The following is an 18,136-nucleotide window of genomic DNA, read 5'->3' on the forward strand; positions in this document are numbered from 1 at the left end:
GCTTGTCAAATCACAGGATTCTAGGTCATGTGGAATGAAAGGTCTCCTGAGAGCTGTTTTAGAGATAGATGTTAACTCCAGTTGTTTCCATGTGCCCATGGTGGGGTATGTTCACTTATGCCCAATGTTGGTGGCCTTTATAAATCTGTCTTGGAAGAATTAGTAAATATTTGCTAGAGATTAAAGCATCAATAGAGAAGGACTCGAGTGAAGTAGGAAGACGTTGATTTAGTGAGTTGGAAGACATTTCTCAGCAGTGATATGTATAAAGAGTTGAATTAGATTATTTATGTGTCCAACACTGAGGTAAGTGGTTTGCTTTCTGACCTTAATTCTCATACAGCTCTAAAGACATAGGTACAATTATCATATCCATTTAACAGTGGAAAAAACCGAGGCTTAAGTTTGCAGCCTCGTATGCAGATTCACATAACTGGTTAAGCAGCAGAGCTGGGATTTGAACATAGGTGTTCTTATCAGCAGGAGCCATTAGCCATTCACTACACTGCCTACATCAACTGCCCTGAAGGATAGAGCAGGCAAGGTTAGAGTTTAAAAAATGATATTTGGCAATTAGGGAAGCAGTGTTGAACTTAATAAATTTGGAGGCATTATGAAAGAAAAAATCTGAATCCAGTGGGTTTCAGAGGGAAACAATTCTTTGACTCATCCTTTATTTTGTTGGATGACAATATTAGTCCAGTATGATTTTTTATAGTATTTTTCACTTAATAGAAGTCACTTAAACATTTAGGAAGCACCTCTTCTGTCTGGGACATAAAAAACATTCGGATTGGAAAATCTGGCCATCCCAGCAGTGTGGCAGCCGCTCTAACTGAGACGTGGGCTGAGGCTTATTTGAAAGAAGAGTTGTTTTCTAGGCCTTGTAGGGGGAAGTAGAGATGAAGCTCTGTTTTTCAAAGCATGGCCTATTCACCCACAGCTCTATTAGAACCACCTAAGAACTCATTAAAAATGGAGACTCTGCACCCTGTTGGCCATAAATTAATTCCTTGTTGCAGGGATCTGCAAGTACCCACTCCATTGTTCTTGCCTGGAGAATTTCAGGGACGGTGGAGCCTGATGGGCTGCCGTCTATGGGGTCGCACAGAGTCGGACACGACTGAAGCGACTTAGCAGCAGCAGCAGCAGCAAGTCAGTACCTAGTCTTTACACAAGTGATGTCTTACCTTACCTTCCAACAGACATAGCTCCTTGGCCTGATTTAATTCATATATGCAGACAGCAGTGAATATGGGTGAGGAAGAGGCCTCAGTTTCTTCGGCCTGCACTTTGTTTATTTAATAAATACTGGTGTTTTTCGTGCTCTATTTTATTTCTAAATTTTTACCAAGGAGAGAATTTTCCAGAGATTCTAGAGTCACATGCTGTACAACCAGGAGAAATGAGCAGATGACTAATGTTTATTTAAGTGATTTCTGCTTCAGTGAAAAATACTATCAAAAATCATACCAGACTGACTGGTACTGTTGTGCTAAATTTTCATGCTCCTGAGTGTATATGTAAGAAATATATTTTACTTCCATTATTGGAAATGATTAACCAAGCATAAAAATAATTTGCTGGTCAGATAGCTATAATAGCATATAAGTCTGGCTTCAATTAGTGATGTTAACAATCCTAGAAAATAGCCTAAGTTTTAAGGTTTTAAGGAAAAAGCATTGAAATGTGCAATGAGTTGAGTGTTTAAAGGAGAAAAAAGACACTGACTTTTTAATGCATTTTATGGTAGTTATAAGGGTATTACACTTTGTTTTCTACCTATAAAGTAAATTTACCTGTTTGTGTTTGTTTTTTTTTTTTTAATAAATTTACAGAGGTTAGAATCTATTGGCTGTATTTTAAAAATGAAACATGAATGTTGACAAATATGACTTTGGATCCCCTGACAAAATTAAAGTAGGCCTTGATCATAAGATTACCAACCAGGGCATATTTTTGTAAAATACCAAGATCATTTTCCTTGAACATAGAGTCATAAGAAAATTTATATCAAATGAACATATGTATAGAAGAAGTAAGAACCTAGTGGATGGATGACACCAAAATGCCAGTATAATCTCTTTTAAAGTGGAGGTCAGGATTGGGGGTATATATTGATTTCTGGTACTGTTAAAGAATTACTGCTTGTTTTTTCCTTATTCCGATAGTAAGATAAAGATACTGTCTTGTAGCAATTTGTGTGAGAGCTGATAGATCTTTATTTCTTAAGGAAATAGCCCTAGGAAAAGCTGGCAGTGGGCTTATAAGTCATTTCATCATTACAGACATCCAGATCACCGTTCCTGACCACAGCTGACTCTGAAGAACCTTAATAAAGGATAAAGTGACTTTGAGACTCTGTGAGTCCCCAAATTGAATTTTATGTCGCCTCTTTTAATTTTTAGTTCTTTCTAAATGCAGTCAGTACAGTTGGTCTAAAGTAGATTGTATAATTATGCATACAAAGTTACCTCAGTAACTGTCCTTTCAGCTTTGATGTTACTTCAGTCAACAAAATATGAATGATTATTGAATGCTCCTACTTCTCAAGAGCTTTTTCAGACCCTGGGAATAAAGCAGCAAAGTCCTGGCTTTTACAGAGCTCACAGCTCACCTGGGCAGAGATAAATGCTAAACAGGTTGTTGAGTAAATATATATTATGTTAGATGGTAGTAGGTATATGGAAGAAAATAACAGCTTAAGAGGAGTAGAGAATGTCAGAGGTGGAGAAATGTTGGGTTGATTTTTTTTAAGTAGCTTCTACTTTTTGAAGTAGCTTTCTTAGCATGTGGAGGATCTTTGTACTTAGTATATTCGGTCTCCTTTCCTTAATGTATATCTTTATAATTACTATATAAGACTCTCTAAGTGTCCATCCTACTGGCCTGGCTTTATTCCCCACTGCAGCCCTTCTCCCACTCGCGAACCAGGATCAGTGTTTCACAGTCCTCATGAACACAAACCTTGCCATCCCTTGCCCTTTGCTCATGCAGTTTCTTCCTGGAATGTCCTACCCTCCCGTTCTGCTTAACCAAGTGATGCCCATCCTTTAATACCTAACCCAAATCTCTGTTCCCCCATCGTATAGAGCTCCAACCCATCTCAAACTCATTTTGACTTCTCTCTCTTTTCTTTCTGAATTCCTGTAGGATCTGCAACTCATGCCACAAACTCAGTGCCTAATTACACAGTCATGCATGGTCTTTTTTATTAGTTTTATGTGTGTTTCTTATCTCTTCTAATGATGATCCCATCTGTGTAAGCATCAGAGACTTGCCTTTGTTGACAAGTCGTCTTAAAATGCTAGGTGGGGCACAGTGTGTACTCACACATATGGATTAAATATTAATTCCACTGCAGCCTCATAAATATAAATCTGCTCACCAGATTTCTTTTACTTTCTTCTTTACTTTTCAAATTTAAAATATACTTTTATTTAATAAGCTTATGGGCTTATCTTTCACTGGTTTATAAAGAGAGTTTGAACATCATTTCTCTATCAAGTAAAAAGACAAAATAGTCTTCTTGATTGAATTAAAAAGAAGTTAAACATCAGGAAATGTTTAAATGTTTCTTGTTGCTCCAGATGTATGGCTTTAATAAAATCACAAAAGGGATGAGATAGGTAAGTTTATTTTTTGTTAAACTGAGTGCCACAGCAGTAGAAGTAAACCCTCTGAGTTTAAATCTAATATAAATCTCCTCAGATTAAATGAGAACACAAGATACCAAACTAGTTACCTGTTTTTTCATGCTATCTCCTAACAAGGGAGGAAATAATTGGATTAATGGGGCATGGAGACTATGTAAATAAGTACAGAAAAATTCTCTGCATAAAAACTTCATGCAGGCTTTCCAAAGAGTCCCGGGGCCCTTCTCCAAGTCATAGATCCCTTGAAAGTCAGTAATTTAAAACCTTTCAGTCTGTTGGCTACATTTGTCAAAGGCCCATTTCACTACACTAGTTTTATGGGATGACTTCTCCTTTTTAGAAACTTTGAGTAAGTTTTAGTAATAAATATTATGGCAATAAATATTATGGATGGTGCAGGCAAGAAATAAGCAACTGTTGATCTGAAGAACCAAGGCCACTCACATCTTCTGTGTACTAAGGTTACCCACTCAACCTACTTATAGCCAAAACCATACTGGTGATAGTGATAGCAAGCACCCCTAAAACAGTAGCCCAGCTTATGTGGTGAGAAGGGAGGTAATCTAAACTGAAGGTCTGGGGGAGAGGCAGACCTTTTTAAAATCCATTTTTGCAAGCCATGCATATCCAAAAGTTCTCCCTTTTTATATCAGACTTAGACCAAAATTCAAGATATTGAGTCGTTTAAAATATATGTGCAGGATCTGTGGATTTAAAACTATTAGTACATATTCAGGCAGTCTTCAAACCCAGTCACTGTTTGGTAGCTCTGGGGTGTTGGAACACATGCTGGCTACTCAGAATTCACAGATGATAAATACATGAAAAGCAATGTAATTAATGGGGCATAGAGACTATAAATAAGTATAGAAAAGCTATCTGCTTTAAAACTTCATATCTGTTCTAATACCCTTCCTTGGAGGGGAGGTGGGGGTTGACTCGGACGTTCTCTTGTTCCCCCCGGCTCTGACCTTCTGCTTCCACTGAAGAGGTTCACATTATGGATCATTTCATTGTCTGGGAATGTTTCCACCAGCTCATCCAGATGCGAACTAACCCCTATTTTAATATAGAGCAGAGTTTGTTGAAGATTTTCTTAGCATGGGAGGAGATAGGTTTATATCATAATAGAGTATTACGATTCTGACCATGTAGTTTTCTGAGCAACCAGTTTTGTTAGGGTAAAATGCAGTGTATTAATAATGACTTACAGGCACAACCTGGCAACATCCGGCCTGTGGGTTTTCAGACCTCTCCTCGTGCCACTCTCCTTCGGATCACTTTTCTCCGGGCACACTGACGCTCTTTCAGGTCTTCTAACTCAGTTTCCGTTGCAGGAGCTCCTCGCGCTGTTCCCCTGCTCTTCCTCCTGTACTCTGTGTGATCGGCTTCTCATTTTCAAGTCTCACCTGAAAGGTCTTCTTAGAGTCCTCCCTGGAACATCCATCCTTAAGCAGGTCATTTAATTCTTTTTCAGAGTACTGAGTTGTTTTTCTTCATAGCACTTGTCAGTTTGTCTAAAATTTATTTATTTGTGTTATTGTCTGTTTCCCTCAGTCTGTGATACATTCCACAAAAACACTCATCCATTCAGACTCAGTTTACTTAATTCCTGACATGTTTTAGTTACTTATTAAGTGTGCTTGAAATGCGGCGGGCCCAGCAGGACTTGATGGATTAGCTGTCACCGGGAGGGAAAGCAGGTGTCAAGGGTGGTACTCGGGTTTCAGGCTAGGGAACATAGGCTGGTGGTGAAGGCACTGACTGAGTGGAAGAGCAGATTTGTGGAGACAGGGCTAAGCTACGTTTTAGGTCTGGGTACTTAACGTTGATTAGGCCGTTTGGTATGTGCGGGTCAAGGTAGGTGTAGGAAACGTGATTCTGATGCTTACTCATTCATCTTGTAGAACTTCGTTTCTAATTGTTAAATGCCCGATCTGTTTGGAAAATAAAATTTGTACTTGTGTATTTTGGACTGCCACCTTGTCGTCTTCATCCAGTTTTCAAGACCTTTGGGATTTTACCCACATTCAATTTAAAAAATTTGTTATTAATCACAACTTCCTTGATACAATAAAAGCATTTTGCTCATCTCAGTGCATTTTTTTTCATTAATGACAGTGGCTCATTTAGTTTGCCTGCTAAACCATATACATACTTCTTTTAAGAAAATAAAAAGTGATCTTTATCTTTGTGTTGAAAACAATTTTTGTTGTTATTTAGAATCCAAATTCTATTTCTTACCACATACATTCAAGCAAAATTTCATGAAGTTTGCTGAGTTTTTGATGAATGCCAGAATCTTTCAGGAATGTAACACTGCTTCATAGAGTATATTTCATGGATCGAAAGCATTCAGTGAACACCTATGGGATCCGTGTTACGTGCAAGGCACCAAGTCAGGGACTAGAAGTTGTAGCAGTTGGAAATTTCCTGGCGGTCCAGTGGTTGAGACTCTGCACTTGCAATGCAGGGGGCCCAGTTCAACCCTGATGAGGGAACTAGGACCCCACATGCTGTGTGGTGTGGGCCAAAAATAAAATTTTAAAAATTAACTGAAGTTGCAGCAGTCTCATTCAGATACAAAGAGCTGGATCAAAATTCTGACTTCTCTTTGAGAGCACTTCAAGACAAAAAGAAGCAGAAATAAACATTTTCTCAAATAAAACTAGAAATCTTCGGCTGGAACCGTGGTATGTAAAGAAAGGCTGCCAAATGCAGCGATGAAACGGATTTGGATATGCTGCTAACAGAAGTGTGACTGTAACTATCACATGGAGGTGTGAGACCTCAGTTTTCTTCTGCTGAATGGCAGAATTAACAGTCACTGTTGGGCTTCTCTTGTGGTAGCACTTCCATAGCAGGGACCATGGGTTTGCTTCCGGGACAGGGAAGTTCCACATGCAGTGGGATGTGGCCAAAAAATGAAAAAATTAATAATCACTTTTAAAGACCTGGAATGGGGAGCTTGGGTTAGTGATCAGAGCTTCCCTGGACCCTGTTTGACACCAGAGAGTAGTAGAGGAAGCAGGGCTGAAAGGAGACCCACATGCACTCTTGCTGTCTTTGCAGGAAGTCACTTGCCATGGTGATAGACAGTGGAGAGATGCTTGAGTTTATGGTTTCTACTGTGCACCAGAAGAAAAAAAGGTGGATGCACAGTAAAGTTATAGCCATTCACAGATAAAGGAATAATCATTTAGCTACGCAGCTCCCACTCCTATAATGCAATCAAGAGATCCCTAAGGGAGAAAGGTTATGCTGACCGTTGCCTTCTCTACAACCTTGATCGCCTCTGTTAATTAACAGCTACATGGCTGTCTAGGGGAAAATATGTTAGTACCTGCCTTAAACTAAAGTTAAATTTTATTTGGCTTCTCAGAGCCTTTGATATCCCCAGAGTACATAACACAATAGGTTTGAGATGGAAAACTCGATCTTCATCTGAGAAAAATAAGTTTTAGAGAAGATTTCATGTGAAAGTTGACGAACTGGAAATGTTTCCCCTAAAGTTGTCTGTGAATGCTTATTTCTGAAAAAGTCTTTGTTTAAAGTTTGAAAACTTGTGATAAATGTTTGAACAAGTAGCCACAATGAACAGATGTGCTGACCACTTTGGCTTTGCATGTAAACAGGGAAGTCAGCGTGGTAAAAGGTTAAGGTGGCTTCACCTTCCTAATGGAAAGATACACATTTTTATTGTTGATCCAGAAACAGTTTCAACTGGAAGAAGATAGCACAGCCGAAAGTTAAGCCTAATGAAGCGTAAAATACACTGTTGTGTATTGGAATTTTGGAAGTAACTAAAAAATATGCCTATAAAAATATCTAATTAGCTAGTTTAGTGATTTTTTTTTCATTTTATAAAGTTACAAGGACTTTAGCGGTTATACCTTACAACTGTCATTTTAAAATAATATGGACATTCATAAATGTGTACAATATAAAAATAGTGTGCTTTATGAATAAAATTCAACTTACTAGAAATTTTATTTTTCTTATTGTTTGTGGTTATTTCAAAGACTTCCCACCGAACAGCCTTACAAATTAAAGTTTTCCTAAATAGGATAATTGGGATAAAATAATTTTATACTTTATAGAGTCAGAAATTATGTTTTTATGTTGTTTTAAATTAACCTCAGTGTTTGCCTTTCAACATCCTTAGGATGGTTTCATTTTTAGAATTTCTGAGTTTCACCCAGACCATGTCTGACATAATTGTGGTAATTTTGACAGATGTTTTTATTGTTAATATTAACATCCCAATTTTAAATTACATGTTATTGAGAGGAAATTATTTCAATGATACCATTGGATTTAACCATTGTTTTAAAAAAATCTAGTAAAACAGAGTAGAGCTTCCTTCATAAGCCGTAAACACTTTAACTTTTTTCTCAAAGTGTGTTCTCTTGACCCTTACCCTGAGCATAGAGGTGTCAGTTTAAATGCAGATTCCTGGGCCAGTACCTAGGAATCTGATTTTGATTGAGCATCTTAAGTGATTCTGAAACTTACTGAAGTGTGAGAACTGCTATTCCAGAGCAACATTACTTAATCATGAGTGATTCATAATGGAAAGAGGTACCTCCAGTCTTAGGTGGCAGAATATAAATAATAAATTAATAAAATAAAACTATCCAGGAAACATACCTCCTTCCTTATATCTTGTTTATAATAGCCTTACTCAGATTTCATTGTCCTATCTTTATAGCTATGAAGTTTCATTCTCATTACTTTCCCAAAACACCAGATTTTTTGTGTGTTGAAATATAGTTGATGTACAGTATTATATTAGTTTCAGGTATATTACACAATTATTTGACATTTGAATACATTATGAAATGATCACCACAGTAAATCTAGTAACCATCTGTCCCTATACACAGTTATTATACTATTCATGGCCATACTCCTCATGCTGTGTATTTCATCCTTGTGAATTAGTTATTATATATACCTCTTACTCCCCTTCACCTATTTTGCCCCCCCCCACCCCTTTACCATCTGACAACTACCCATTTGTTCTCTGTGGGTCTGTTTTCATTTTGCAAAACATAGAATATTTTTTATCACTTTTTATAATCTGCCCTGTAATTACATACAAAATATTTATAAACTATGTTTACCTGAATTGCTGTAGAATATCACATTAACTGCTATAAATGATCTACTTAGTAATTATTAAATATAGATCTCTATAGAGTTAATGCAGAATAACAAATTTGAATGTTTTTGTTTTAATTCAGTAAAATGGAACCACTGCAACCTCTGGTTTCACAAATGAAGTGGTTCAAAATGAGTATGTTGCTCTCATGGGGCCCTTGCACACTGCATTAGGATAGATAGCACATTTCTATTATTTTCTTTTCTTTCCCCCTAAAACAAAGGCTACCTCTAATTTCACTCTTTCCACAAATCTTCGTGCACTAAACTATGTGCCAGTGACATGAGAAGCTCGTTTTGATGATACTGAGTCATCTCATGTCTAGTACATCATTTGTGAAACTGAAGTTGGCTATTATAATGCAACAGGTATGTAAATAACATTTATCAGTGATCTCTGTAAAATTGTTTCCTTCTTCCCCTTTTCATTATAAAAGGAAACTTTATTTCAGAGTAGAAAGTGCATTGTCTGAACTCATGAACACCCTCTCTATCCCTCCCCTCCCCAATTTGTTGCAGACCAGGATGAAAGAGCAGCTGAGCTCAGCAGGGAGCAGAACGAGAAAACCATCCGGAGCACGCAGACTGCGCTCCGCAATTTCCGGGAGTTCCTCATCTCCAAGTATCCTTCTGAAACAAGAGAGATTTATGTCATCCCTTGCAAGGAGTTGGATGCCTACCTGGCCTCTTTCTTTGTGGATGCCAGGCAGAAGGATGGATCCGAGTATGAACCTAACAGCTTGGCCAATTACCAGTGTGGACTTGAACGGTACCTAAAAGAACACAGATATGGCTACAGTATCACCAGGGATAAGGAATTCAAGCGCTCCCAAGAGGCACTCAAACAGAAGCAGATTGAACTCCGCTGCAAAGGAAAAGGAAATAAGCCACACAAGTCCATGAAGCTCACCTTTGCTGATGAGCTCATTCTGCGAAAGAGAGGGCTGCTAAGTCGCTATAACCCTGAGGGTCTGCTCAACCTCGTCTGGCTCAACAACACAAAAGCTTTTGGGCACTGCACAGGCTTCCATGGGTCTACCTTGAAGTGGGGTGACATTCGGCTCCGGGTAACAGAGACGGGACTGGAGTACTTGGAGTGGATGGGCCAAGATGCTGGCGACCTAAATGCCAAAACCAAGAGAGGGGGCACAGACTCCCGTGTGTATGCCACCCAGCATGCGCCGCAGACCTGCCCGGTACAGGACTATAAGGAGTATGCCCAGCGGCGGCCTCCTGCCATGCGCTATGAGGATGCCCCTTTCTACTTGTCCATCAAGCCAGTCGTGAACTTGGCGGCTCTGCATTGGTACAACTGCCAGGCCCTCGGCAAGAACAAGCTGGCCAAGATGGTGAAGACCATGTGCGAGAAGGGGAACATCCCGGGCAGGAAGACCAACTTCAGTGTGTATCAGAGCTGCAGCACCTTGTCCGAGGCCCAGAGCAACCAGCTGGTGCTTATCTGTAACAATCTGAGCCAGCAGGCCGCCCAGTCAGTGGCGGGGCACTCCAACAGTGGCAATTTCATCGTCTCTGCCTCCTATGACTCGTCCTCAGACACGGCTTGACCAGGTGGCTTGAGCAAGATCCCAGTCTGGTTATTGTGTCCAGACAAACTGTGATTAAGCACTGGTTCTTGTTCCCTTTCCTCTGCCCTCAGTATTAACTTTATACAAATATAAATATATAATATATTTTTCTTTTTACAAATAAGTCAATGGAGATAGTTTAGTATTACTGACATAGTATTTATAGGCTTAAAACAAATGTACTTGTGGTGATGAAATGTAATTACTGTTATAGACTTTACAAAACCATATTCTCAGGCAACACAAACTAGAGAAGGAATTTCGTTTGGGGTTTTTTTTAAACTGTCAGAAAGGAAACTGAGAGTCAGCCTAGATGCTTGTGTCCTCAACTCTTGCTTTTCCTTCCCACCCCACCTCTCATTTTTAGTCTATTTAATAAATGGCAGTATCTCTTTAATTTTTAAAATTCTCCATTAATCAGGAGACAACACTAACTTGCCTGCTTACACAAAACTGTCAGGTCCAGAATATGAAAATGTTGATATAAACTGGACAGATTTTTATATGCTTTTTTTTTTAAAGCATAATTAGATTTTAACTTCTCTGCCTCATTTTTTTCAATTTATGAAAATCTAGATGTTTAGCCAACTTGTTGTGGGGGCAAAGAGGGTTAGAAGATGGGAATAAAGGTGCCATTCTTTTTAGAAGCTATATAATTTTTAATATGCAAAGTCCAATATTATGGCAAAAAAGACTGTTACTAGCTCATTTTTATTACTCTTGAACCTGGATAGAATTTTTTAGTTGTTTTCTAAGAAATCAATGTAAATGAAGTTTTATTATCAGATTTACAAGAAATTTTAAAAACTACCAAAGCTTTGAAATGTTTCCCAAGCATTAGATTGTGTATCAAACATAGAGAGTAGAGAATGGAAAAGTCTTACTGAAAATCGAGAAACACTAGTCAAGACCACAAAAAAACTTACATTCTTCGAACCCCAAATCCCGACTTGTTTATTTATTAGGACTGAATTTCAGTCTGTTTTCCCAAGGGGATTGCTTGACTCTGTCATTGAGATCAAAGGAATATTGACACACACTTTAGGTAACATTTTGTTATCAAATTTAGTTGAATTCAAAGCACTCTTGAAAATGTGCTGTTTCTGCTACAGTAAATATAAATGCATTTATGTGTGATAATCCTGCAATCATAATAATTATAATTTTGATTAAGCAACCCTTTGTGGTGGTTTTTCCAAGGTCTTTATTTTTAAGCCTGTGGTGAATTATTGCTTGAGATACTTTAACAATAATAAAAGAGTTTAGATGAGCAAGGTTCTTATCCTGTATAATCATTAACACATTTAAAAAAGTCCTAGTCTTAATTGTTTTGTTGGATCTGGGCTTCCTGTTGGCAACCATTTGTTCTTCAAAGCATCCTTGTAATTCACATTAGCTAGGAAGGTAGATGGCATTTTATGTTTTAATTATACGACCAGGACAAATTTTGTTTTGATTTACTTTGCTGAGTCATCCTGTTAGCTGAGCTTTCCCATGACCAGGCAGCTCTTCCCAACACTAAGTCATAAACACATAAACCCATTTCTCTAAATTGTGACCTTTCCTTTGGCTTAGGAGTGGGAAGTCTGCCACGGCCTTTGTCTTAAGCAATCAACTTCATTTCATGACTTTTCTGTCATAGAGAAGCAGCCAAAAGCAAAACTGGAAGATACCTGTCTTTGATGTTTTGTGTTAGTGATGACGATAGCCACTAGTTTTGAGCCAGTGTCTGTGCCAGCAATGTGTGTGCTAAGTGACGTACATGCTCTCCTTATAGAAGCAGTACTAATTTATGAAAATTAGAAAATCCAGATAAGCATAAAGAAAACAAAATATATACTTACAAATCTGCTAGCCAAAAATAACCGCCGTTAATATTGTGTTGGCCAGAAAGTTCATTCGAGTTTTCCCATAACATCCTATAGAAAACCCAAACAAACTTTTTGGCCAACCCATTATTTTGGTAACTATATATTCAGATTTCAGTACATACATATTTATTTCTGTATACATAATCTTTAATCCTTTCCACAACTTTGAAGAGAACGTTAATTATCTCCATTTTACCTTGAGATCAATCCATAACAGGTTATATGCTAAGGAGATGGTACTGTCGTCTGACTCCAGAGTTTTTTCTGTTTACCTGAGTTCCAGCCTGTAATTAGTTTCCAGTGATTTGAGCCAGAGATGGGGACACGATGTCTTCCCATCTCTCAGGTCTATCTGATTAAGAGGAAGACTGAGTGGTCTTTCAGGATGGCACACTGTCCCCTAGTCGCCCCTCTTCTGCTTATTTTGAACCGCAGAGCCTCATTCTCCCTGTTCTTTTAAAAAACATTCCTCTTATTCTGTAGTGGGCTCAGAAGTGCACCTGACAGCCTACTGTGGAAGATCTTTAAAAAAAAATTTATTTTTTTAACAGGTTACCTCTCATAAAAGATGTAAATTGTGCATTTTGTTTTTGCATTGACATACTTTTAAAAATTCTTAATTTGTTTTTTGATAGCAAAGTAGGTTTGTCATGGGGAAGGTTAGTCAGTATGCTCTTAGAAAGCAGAACTAGGAAATTTCAAATTTCTATTTGTGTATATTGAGGTACGAAAGTGAAAAGCTCCTGTTTAACCCTCTAGCATTTTCATTTGGAAAAATGCAGATTGTGCATTTTTTTTACTTATTTATATTTTGCTTTGGTAACTTAAACCAAATAGGAACGTTGTGACATGATTGAGAAAACTGTCTTCCGAAGAGTGACTTGGTAGAATTTTCACTGAATTATGTTATCTCTTTGGGATAGTTAAATTATGAAAAATTATTGGCAGCTACCTCTAAATTTTGTGTTTTTGTATAAACGATACTGAGGATATACTACTGCCAGATGCCATTTTATTATTTGTTATTTTAACTTCAAAAAACGTACATCCATATTGTGGCAGTAGTGGATGCCAAAATCGTGTTTGTGCTTTAGCAAAAATTCAGCAGTCCAGCAGCCTTCACTATAACTGAACGTGTTGCCTTTCCAGGCAGTCCTATGGTTCATACAAAAACAATAAGACCATGTTTGCAAAGTTTACACTTTAAGGTCAGTGTAATGTCATGTAAGACATTTTCTAGTGCCCCTCCAATGCCTGGAAGTTCGTCTCTGTCTACAACAAAAATGCCAAACCCATTTGTCAGCATTTGGATGACATAGCTGCAGAGTTTAGTTTTTCCTCTATATTCATGTGGGTGACTGGCTATTGAACATCATAGATGGTAGCAGTTTTGTTGTTTTTTTTTTAATCAAACATAGTGCTTGAAAGGTTAGAGATATTCAGGATGTTTATCCAACAGAACTTATTCTTAAGAGTCCATCTATTTCCATGGTTAGGGCTGGTCTGAATATGATGTATAATATATCAGGTACTTGAAGTATTTTTATTATAGTTATTTTTCCCTATGTTAAATCACTTCTGATCTACAGAAGAATGGTCGAAGTGAAGATCAGGTCTCCTTGGTTAGCCGATACTTTCATTGAATTAATTTATCTAAGTCACATGGCTTAGGTTCCAGGTGCCGTGAAATCAGATGACTTTAAGATGAAAATTTATAGTCATATCATCAAATACTTGAAAACCTAGTGTCTAGAGACTAAGAGGGGTACAGAGATGTATAAAATAGTTCCTGCCTTCAAAAGGTTTATAAAAGATACTGTGACGAAAGTTTGATTTCATTTTTGAGAGCCCAGCAAACTGCTCTATGCCAGGGCTATTGTACATAGTTTCTTGAACTTTGTACTCCTACCGTCTGACCATTATTTAGCCATTTAATGTGTTGGTTTGTTGTAGAATATGTAATACTGCTTTGAGTGTTTTGTGGTGGATCTTCCGTAGAGCCTGTTTTAAAATCAGTAATAAGACAAAGCCATTTCTACACCATCCATCGTGTTTACACAGAGGCTCACACTTGCATAGGAGTGTGCAGAGGACCGTCAGTGGGTGCCAGTTATCCCAGTTACTACGTTCTTACAGTGTGCCCTGGTACTGAGTGCTTCTGGATTCATTTAATTTTTGCAGTTGTCCTGTGAGAGGATCATCGTTTCTCTTTTATAAATGAGGAAATCCAGAGAAGTCAAATAGGTTGCCCACATCACTTAATACATAAGGGCATCAGGAGCTGAAACTAGATCCAGATACCATTAAGCACTGGCCTTTTCTGCTGTAGCTGCCTGTTCACCAGATGATTTACTGTGCTTCTGTGGACTCTCTGAAGTGATAAATTATAAATGGAATTCCTGGTGTAATAAAATCATCCATATTTTTTCAACTCTCAATTGAGAGCAGTGCCCTCACCTGGTTGTTTGTTGGCATAAAATTGTATAAGCCCCTCTAACTGTGGTTCTTTTGAGATGAAACATTCAGCAAAGTTTTTCCTTTTTTTTTTTTTTTTTTGCTTAGCTATGAATAGAGAGCAAAAGTTTGTATCATTCTTTAAAGAACTCTTAGTTTTGCCTTCTGGTGAACGTGAATATGCACAAATAATTATATTTTTAACAAATGGTTGTCCTTTGTTTTTACCCCATGTAAACCAAAAATCCTATTTTTAAAGAGTTTCTTCTAATTTAGACAGAAAAGGGGAAGGTTCTAGGCAGAGGGAATATCTCTCTTAAGCCCAGGAGCTGATATTGTCATCCACCAGATACTGAATATCGATTGCCAGTCTGCCAGAAAGTTTAGTCTTCTCTCCAAATCAGTGCTAGCAAATTAACTATTTAACAGAGGATTTTGTTATTATTTTGTTTTTGTTTTTTAGTCAGTCAGAATGGTTTTTAACAGAAAGCCTGGTGGCTCAGACGGTGAAGAATCTTCCTGCAATACAGGAGACCCAGGTTCGATCCCTAGGTTGGGAAGATCCCCTGGAGAAGGGAATGGCTACCCACTCCAGTACTCTGGGAATTTCTGAAAAATTCCATGGACAGGAGAGCCTGGTGAGCTACAGTCCATGGGGTCACAGAGTTGGATATGACTCAGCGACTAACACATTGTGGGAAAATGCTATCCTGTGATTCTCAGTATCGGAGATCAACTAGAACCACTCAAATTTTCTCTGCTTTGACTATCTCCACAGTTTTAGGTATTAGAGACAAATATTTCTGATTTTAATCAGCTTTCTTCTGATTAGTTTTCTTTATCTACAGGAAAGGAACGTTTTGATCTTTGTTCCTCTGGCCAAAATAAAGCTGTACTATTTAACATCTATAGATAAAAACTCTCTACCGTGTGATAACAGAAATAAATTTCTAAACCTAGGGAGAAAAATCTGGGAGAGTGTATGATAATTTATTACAGTAAGGTATTTTTAAAAGGTTTATTCATGAAAAAGTAGTTATAAATACTAAGGAATTAACAAGTTCTTTATCAATCAGTGTGAAAGATCTCTCTCAAATAGAACTCCTTTATACAAGGTATTATATATCTCTCCATATCTATCCTATGATGTGATGTAGTTACTTACTAAGAAACACATCATTGGCAAGGGCATCCTCGATCATTTTTTGTTTCATTTTTCCCTTAATGCATGGTATTCAAATAATTGCTTCTTCTCCCCATTGAATTTGGCTGAGGTGATGAATGCATAGCTTCTCATAAGGCAAAGTGATAAAAATATGATTTTAAAAGATCTTGTCATGGAACATTCTGGGATAAAGAAATGTACTACGTGATCATCCTTTGGTGGTAGGTGTAATTTTTTAAATATATCTATTTATTTGGTTTGCGCTGGGTCTTAGTTTGGCATGAGGTATCTGGTTCCCTGACCATGGATTGAACCCAGACCCCCGGCGTTGGGAGCCCAGGGTCTTAATCACTGGACCGCCAGAGAAGTCCCATGGTGGCCGATGTATTTCTAATGATACGAAAACAGAAGAGAGGGGATGCTTTTGCTAAACTGCCTGCAACTCTGACTTCACTTTCTAGACAGAAAAGGAAGATAATCAAAGTCTCTCCTACACCACCCTGTTTGTGAATTGACTGATTGGGCCTGCCAAGGCTGAAGGAAACACATAATTTGGTATTGAAGATTGCATTAGTTTTTGAAAGAAAGCATTGTAATACATTGAAATTGTGTTTTTATGTAAACCATGGCTTTATTGAATTAGACTCTATAATTAGGTCATAGTGCTAATTTGATCAGAATATTAATTAGGTCAGAGTATTAAAGTAGCCATCATCTTTATTGAGTGAATTATAATCATAGAGGCTAGACCTAGAAACGGAGAAGGCAATGGCAACTCACTCCAGTACTCTTGCCTGGCAAATCCTGTGGACAGAGGAGCCTGGTAGGCTGCAGTCCATGGGGTCGCTAGGAGTCAGACACGACTGAGCGACTTCACTTTCACTTTTCACTTTCATGCACTGGAGAAGGAAATGGCAACCCACTCCAGTGTTCTTGCCTGGAGAATCCCAGGGATAGGGGAGCCTGGAGGGCTGCCATCATCTATGGGGTCGCACAGAGTTGGACACAACTGAAGCAAGTTAGCAGCTGCAGCAGCAGCAGACCTGGAAAGGACCTAAGATCATCTGGCCTGGTGATTTTCAGTGCTGTGAAGAGTCACCATGTCTTCTTAGGAGCAGGGGGCAGGGAGGGCAAACAGATGGATGGAGATTGCATAGGGAACACTTTCTAAAACAGATCTCCCAGGAATTCTCCTGTTCCCTGTGCTCCTAACTTCTTAGTTGGAGACTCACTAGACTGATGAACTACCTCTATTACATATCCTTCTTGTGTGCCAGGCTGGAAAACAAGATTAGAAACATCTCATCTAATCCATCCCTCTTGTTTTATAGGAGAGAGAGACAGCCCCAGAGAGATGAGATGAATACCCAGGTGTACACACTTTGTTAGAATCAGAGCCAAAGTATAATCCAGACACCCTGACTTCCAGTCTGTAGATAGGGCTCAGAGAAGAAGAACAACCCTACATTCCCACGGAGTAAGAAGGGGTATCCTTTTCTTGTTTTGAAAATTGTAATAGTTTTTTAAGCTCTCAAGTTTCTATTAAGAAATAGATTCAAACTGCCAGTTTCCAGATAGGCTATTTTGCATGTGAACTTTTACATTTCATCGTGTAATGTTATACCTGGATTACAGCAACTTCTTTTGAGATTTGATGGGATAATCCTTAAATAGAATCAGTCATCTTTTACTTTAACATCTTTCAGCCTACCCCATTTATATTCAGTTTTCATCTCTAGAGGAAAAACAAACTACAGTTTTCAAATATGTGAATTCCAGTCATAGATTATGAACTTAAAAAAGTAACTTTTTATGTAAAGTGGTATTCTTTTGAGTATCCAGATATATAGCATCTGTATTATTGGTTTTGAATGTACTCTGCCCTTTTTTAGTCTATGGAAAGTTGTTAGTTTGTGGGTAAAATCATCTTAGAGGTTTGGGACATCTTGAATCAAAACGATTAAATTTTTATCAACATAACTAGGATTTTGTGAAGTGTATTTAGACATAGAAAGGGGAAAGAAAATGGGAACTAATAAAAGCCTACAGCAGGAAGATATACAAATACAAACTATTTGTAAATTTCAGTATTATCCAGATTACTCTTCTAAACAAGAATTCAAACAAGTATACTTTAAATCTCACAAATTTTTATTTTGTAAGTTATATTTACCAGATCATAGTTGATGGTGAAAGATGAAATTCTAAGATGTTAAAAGGTACAGTGAAATTATTTGTCTT

At 37.9% G+C, this 18,136-nt stretch overlaps 1 protein-coding gene across 2 annotated transcripts in view; it reads left to right on the top strand.

Annotated features, from left to right (window-relative positions):
* Positions 1–18,136, top strand: part of KIAA1958 (KIAA1958 ortholog) — a 136,612-nt gene that overhangs the window by 86,967 nt on the left and 31,509 nt on the right. The window contains exon 3 of one of the 2 annotated variants that reach the window (XM_018052605.1): positions 9,339–9,422. The exons of the other annotated variant lie outside the window; for it this stretch is intronic. Coding sequence (XP_017908094.1) covers positions 9,339–9,422 — 84 coding nt within the window. The remainder of the gene's footprint in view (positions 1–9,338; positions 9,423–18,136) is intronic. 2 annotated transcript variants of the gene reach the window in all.

The sequence above is a fragment of the Capra hircus genome, chromosome 8, assembly GCF_001704415.2.
Source record: "Capra hircus breed San Clemente chromosome 8, ASM170441v1, whole genome shotgun sequence".
Taxonomy (NCBI): Eukaryota; Metazoa; Chordata; class Mammalia; order Artiodactyla; family Bovidae; genus Capra; species Capra hircus.